We start from the raw sequence: 6,494 nt of genomic DNA on the forward strand, positions 1-6,494 counted from the left end.
ACCAAAAAAAAAAAAAAAAAAAAAAAAAAAAAAAATACAGATCCTTACGGTCCTCTTGTTTCTGACAGAGGTGGCCTCAGTAACATGCTGTTCCAGTGCTCCTTACCCGACACTCTGGCCACCATTGGTGACGAGCCTCGGAAGGTGCTCCTGCGGCTGTATGGTGCAATTCTAAAGATGGTGAGTTCCTCGGCTGCTTGGGGATGGGAGGGGCCTGGTCACAGTTCTCATCCTCTTTCCTGATTACCTGGGAAGAGACTTAAAATATGTTAGTGGTGTTGTAAGAGCTATTTAAATATATTACTTTTGCTTTAATTGGGCTGCACAACTTGGTTTTTTGTTTATATTCTAAGTAAATTCTGTCTTAACTATTTGTTAGTAAACTAGTACAAATACGTCCAGCTTTATATCCAGAGGAAGTACAATGTTGGTTAAATCTTTAATAGTGCTGGATAATGCTTGGATTTTCCACGCATTGAAATTTTCAGCTCAGACTTAGGTTGTAAAATTCGAATGTGGGGAAAGCGTCATCAAAAAGGGTTTACAGGATAGTCCCACAGGAAAAGTATGAGGTCAGTGAAGCCGTATTTATTAACTACCTCCCTTTGAGATTTCTTTAAAACTTTGAATTTGTTAGATTCCTGATATTTCTAAATTTTTATATTACTTAAATAATTGAATCTTTCAGTTAAAGTACCTTATTTGTTGAATTGTCTTAACCAGTTATAGGATATCCCAAATGTCTGGATTAAAAAAAAAAAACTATACCATGAATTTATCATTTTACTGACCACACATATAAATGTGTATGTTTCTGTGGTAGAATTTTGATATCCATTTAAATCTTCCTTGGAAGGGCCCATTTTGATCTTCATGAAATGGAGAATAGTTTTCTGACTCAATTTTTTTTTTTAAAAGACTAGTCTCTTTCAGCTCAGTCTAAAAAGCAGGTCATGTCCATATCTGTGATGATTCAATTATAGGTTTAGAAATATTAAAGTTAAAATTGGCACTCTGGATATTAACTCATTTAAAAAAATTGTCATGATGTGACTGAACCTTTTCATTGGGTAATTTTCCCTTAACCCTGTCCAGCTGTGAGAGTGGTCAGGGTCTGAGGTTAGGAATAAGCTAGCGTGTCTGAGGAAACCCGAGGCCACTTTGGCATTAGGTTCACGTGCTGACTGACAGCCGACCCTGCCCCCTGACTGACAGTGTGCAAGCAGAACAGGGTCTGTGCTTACCATGCAGTCCAGTTTTTTATTTAATCAAGTTGCAGTTTCAGAGCAGTTCTTGAACTATACCCAATTAATGTCCTTTTGGGACTTTTAATGAAATCAGCCTTCAGCCATTTTTTTCTCTGAGGACTTTCTGTAACAATTAAGTCCCATTTCTGCCCGTTCGTTTCGTGTGCTTTCATTTAAGCAACACTTTAAAAATACTTTAATAACTAGCTGCTGGAATTGCATGTGATATGAGACTATTTAAATCTGATTTATGGAGTCTTTGTTTCTATTTCAACTTAAATAGGAGCGTTTTCAGTGTGCGTAGTGCGCTCCTCCTAGGCCAGGGGCAGGCCCTGTGCCCTGAGAGCAGCAGAGACCTGTGGAGGTGAGGGGATGCTCTGATGCATACTGTCCAGGACGCCGGTCACCAGCCACTTGTGGCCCTCATAGGCCTGAAAAGTGGCAAGTGCAACCAAGGAATGGAGTTTTAAATTTTACGTAATTTTTCTTAATGTAAATTGCAGTGGTTACATGGAGCTGGTGGCTGCTGTGTTGGCTGGCACGTGTGCCCTGTTAAGGACAGCTAACTTAGTAACAGCCGGCTGCAACGCAGGCCGTGACCTTGCAGTTCTTTTTTCCCCTAATAAAGATTCACCATCAGTAGTTAATATTTTGTCCTTTTTGAAATTTTAGCAGTCTAGAATTATTACCTGATAGTACTTAAGTGCAATAGAAATGTCTGGAAATAGAATTTGTTTGAACAGAATTCGATGTCCCTGTTTATTCTTAAGGGGAAAAAAAGACTATTAGGTAACTCAGTAGAAAAATAGAGAAGAAGCCACTTAAAGTGGAATTAACTTTTACCAAACGAATGGATTATAGTATGTTTTACATGCAGTTAATGGGGGAGGAGGGGGCAGCACTCTAGATTTAGCTTCTCAATTCTATTTTTACTAGGCTGTTAGTTTCCATTCCTGAAACTGCATCTGCTGATGAAGAGTAGAAGCTGTGCTTGAAAGCACATGGGTAGAAAGGGAAGCAAGTAGCTCACACGATGGATAATGAGCAAACGTCTGACAGTCTCACAACTGACCCTGGCGACAAACTCATTTTTGTTAGAAAAAAGCTGTTCCTTTGCTTTATAGGTGGGACTCAATGTTTTCAATATAATTACTCAGTTGATTGAGTCCCTAGTTCAAGTACACTTTTTTTTTTTTTTTTTTTTTTGGCGCTACGCGGGCCTCTCACTGTTGTGGCCTCTCCCCTTGCGGAGCACAGGCTCCGGACGCGCAGGCTCAGCGGCTATGGCTCACGGGCCCAGCCGCTCTGCGGCATGTGGGATCCTCCCGGACCGGAGCACAATCCCATGTGCCCTGCATCGGCAGGCGGACTCTCAACTGCTGCGCCACCAGGGAAGCCCTCAAGTACACTTTTTTGTTGAAGTTTGAACTTAGTAAAACCATGAAACCTACAGCCTCAAGTATTTTTGGTTCCCAAGTTCTTTGGGGTTTGGCAGGGGCACTTGCTACCAGTTAGAGTTTCGGACATTAATGGCCATTTTAAACTGCTGGCCATTTGAATACTTTGGCAACATGAGGAGGGGAAGAAATTCAGGAACTCCGAACAGGAACTTCAGTTTAAGTGAGAAGGAAAGTAAGGGGCCGAGACTAAGCAGTCAGTAAGACTCAAGGCCAGCGGCAGTGCTGTGCGCTTTACAAGTTGAGCTCTCACGGCATGGTGCCAGGGATTTCACCAAAAATGGCCAAAATTGATAGTAACTTGCCAGGATTTACACTAATTAAGAGATGTGGCTGAGCAACTATGGAACCCAAATAATTAGTCACATTACTTTTATAAATGCATGGATTAAAGACAGAAATATCATGCAAATCAAATGTTATGCTTTCCTTTTTTTTTTGTGGTATGCGGGCCTCTCACTGTTGTGGCTTCTCCCGTTGCGGAGCACAGGCTCCAGACGCACAGGCTCAGCAGCCATGGCTCACAGGCCTAGCCATTCTGCGGCATGTGGGATCTTCCCGGACTGAGGCACGAACCCGTGTCCCCTGCATTGGCAGGTGGACTCTCAACCACTTGCACCACCAGGGATATGCTTTCCTTATTTTTGACTCTACTTAGAGGAAGGCACACACACACACATCCCTATACATGCATGTGCATTTGTACAAATATAACTTGGTATTTCCTAAATTGGCCATATAAATGCAGTTGTCACATCCTTCAAGGTGGATTAGAATGAGCTCCTTCCCTGAAACATGTTAATTGATGACGGCACATAATGATAGACTTACGTATTTTCTCAGAATGTTTAACTGTTTTGCTTAACTACATGATAGACTGGTTTAGTTTAGTATGTCCCTTCTTTCCCTTTCTCCTCCTCGTTCCAGCTTTGGAATTTTTTACCTCTGTGAGAATCAAATATTACGTAGCAGTATTTTTTTTTTTTTTTTTTTACATTTACAATCATTTACAAGTAACTTGGTTTAAAGTAATGAGATGCTTCTCGACTTTCTTCATCTTGGTGTTGCGAGATGTCTGACTTCCTTTATTTCCATAGCAGCCCTGAAATGACTGCTCTCTGGTGCAGTTCACTAAGGGTTAAGTAGCAGAAGGCCAAGGTAAAACCTCCTGGTTGGGTTTAAGGCCCACAGTTCTGTCCCACAAACAGCTATCTCTGCCACCACCACCCCCACTTCTGTATAAGATGAGACATAAGCAGACTTCCCAGCTGTACCCTGGATGTTTTGTTTAGGATTTGTGTTAATTTTAGGGCGTATGGAAAGTCCTGTGTTGGACAAGGGGGAAAATGGGTCCTTTTGAGAATAAAACAAGGTAAGACACACACAGCTTCGAAGAACTGCCACACCACACGATATTATTTGCAGGAGACTATTAAACATAAAAACTTTGGTGTGATCTTAAAACAATGAATGTCAGTAGAATTCAGTGTCTATTTCACATAGGCCAGCTTTAACTTTAATGACAAGGAGGTTATTCTCATTAGCTGCATAGACGATGGAAACCGAATTCAACTATAAAATTACCCGTGACTAAAGCAAGTAGGATAGCTCGGTAGAAGTTTTGAGAAGCACTGGTTTATCCTTTGCCATTGTGGAAAGAGAGATAATCGCAAGAAGAGAGCTTGAAACGATAAAATTAGCTGTCAATGTAACTTGATTTTTTTCCTTTCTGGTACTGGGAAGGAACATGAGCTCTGCATCATCCAGTAGCAGCCTTTTCCCAGAAGCAAGTTTGGCTGATTACAAATAACCAGTTTGCTTATTTATCATGAATTGTGGAAGACACAAATGTCAGTACGTATTGTTCTTTCAATGTAACCTGTGCCAGTTGGCGGAAGTCTCAGAGGGGGCTTTGTCCCTGCCTCTGTCAGAACAGTGACTGTGTCGAGCCAGTCCCTTCTCTGCATGAATGGAGAGATGTGGCCTCACCGTTTTGAACAGTCTCACAGGCATGAACATTTATAATACACCAGCGGTCTCTTGCGTGCTGTCTGGGAGAATGTTGGTTTTGTTCCTTGAGCAGTAGGAGGCTAATATTAGTGTTTGTTGAAGTACTAACCATAGTTAAGTGAAAGGCATCAAAGGCACAACGCAGATATGTATCAGTGACTCAGAAGAGTACCGTTTGGGACATGGTCATTTTTGAATCCAGAAAACAAAATGTCTTCTTCCCTATTTTCTCTTAACCCCAGTTTAATTACAAATTCAGTCACGATAAATTACAGAGCAGCCTACAGATAGTTGGCAGTAAACTCTTGGCTACTGAGAAGCTGCCTGCTTGCAGCACTTCCCTCTGGAGCTGAGATGGCATGGCTGCCGCTCCCCATGCAGAGCCCTGCTCCGTCCCGAGAGGCTGAGCACATGTCCCTGCTAACTGAACACGGTGCATTCGATTTTTTTTCTCATTGCATTAGGTCATCATGACCTAATTTACTCTGGTTTTAAAAACTCCCCTTGTATTTGTTGAGCATGGTGTAATTATACCTATTTCTAAGGCAGTCAAAACCTCCCTCTCAGAAGTGAAACATGTTTCTAGCATTGCGTGTTCCCATTTGGTCTAACCTAGTATTTCTTCCATTAATACTCTCCAAAGATAGTTGCCAAATTACAACCTACAGTGGTACCACCTTCCGTACCTGCTTTGGTGCCTTCTTTTGATAACTAAATAAACCACAAACTACTGTGTCTAATTTTGACATATGCAAAGTGTCTTTGTCTTGCTGGTCTTAAATGTTTGGGCTTTAGAGCATGAAGCCAATACAGATTTCTGGTCCCTGGAACGCTGGTGTGACCGCAGCCCGCCCTCTTGGGAAGGAATGTCTTTGTGTTGGGTGGCGTGAAGGGCGTTGGGGGTAATGTACCACTTTAGCTGTATGTGCATGTGTTCTCTGCTGCAGGCTTGTCCATGCGATCGTGCCTGGAGCACTCTGGTTTCCAGGTGACAGACACGATTCACGGTATAGTATGAGTCCTCTGAAGTTGGAGCATTCTCTACAGCTTTAATTTCTTTCTTTTAGTTCTTGGTTTCAAGAAATGTTTTTTAAAAACAAAGTTGTAATGCTTATGTTAAGTAGCACCAGCTACAGTCTGTGCTTGCTTAAAGAGGTACAGTAGTTAAGATTTCAGAATGTTGAATATATCACTTTGGGTTTTTTGTTTTTTGGGTTTTTTGTTTTGGTCCAAAGCAGATCAGACCCTTTCTTCTGTTTCCTCAGTAGAAAATGACAAACATTTCATAATTTTAGAAATTTATGGGCCTCAACTTGAAAACTCATTTGAAGTATTTAGCTGCTTCTTCCTTCATACCACTTTCAGCCTTAAGGAAATGCCATGTACATAGTGATATGTTGGTTAGAGTTAGAAACTTCCTTCTCTGTCCTAATCATTTAGTGTCCTTCTCCCCCACCCTGTGCCTTTATGAAGCTCAGCAGTGCTGATCTGACGTGGAAGGACACAGGCTGGAGAAGCGACGGCGCTCTTCCTGGACACGTGTTGCTTACAAGTCAACACTTGGGGTGCTCATGCCGAAGGAACTCAGAGCCTTTGGAGTCTTGGGGCCTCAGGTTACCCTGGATCAGACCTCAATTTTGAGAAGGTCCTGAAAGGCGCCTTCTTTCCCTGGACTTCCACTCACCTGTCCTTCTCCTAGTTCACGTCTGCCTAGAGCCTTTTAGACATTCTAGTCTACTCTTGATGTTCATCAAGGCATCCGGTTTTGTGAAGTTCAGCA

General features: G+C 42.0%; 1 protein-coding gene across 2 annotated transcripts in view; it reads left to right on the forward strand.

Moving 5' to 3' along the window:
* CHKA (choline kinase alpha) overlaps positions 1-6,494 on the forward strand; it is a 62,135-nt gene that overhangs the window by 25,543 nt on the left and 30,098 nt on the right. For both annotated transcript variants that reach the window (XM_007450410.1, XM_007450409.1), the window contains exon 2: positions 69-180. In XM_007450410.1, the coding sequence (XP_007450472.1) occupies positions 69-180 (112 nt within the window). The remainder of the gene's footprint in view (positions 1-68; positions 181-6,494) is intronic.

This window comes from Lipotes vexillifer, unplaced genomic scaffold, assembly GCF_000442215.2.
Source record: "Lipotes vexillifer unplaced genomic scaffold, Lipotes_vexillifer_v1.1 scaffold1477, whole genome shotgun sequence".
NCBI classification, from domain to species: domain Eukaryota; kingdom Metazoa; phylum Chordata; class Mammalia; order Artiodactyla; family Lipotidae; genus Lipotes; species Lipotes vexillifer.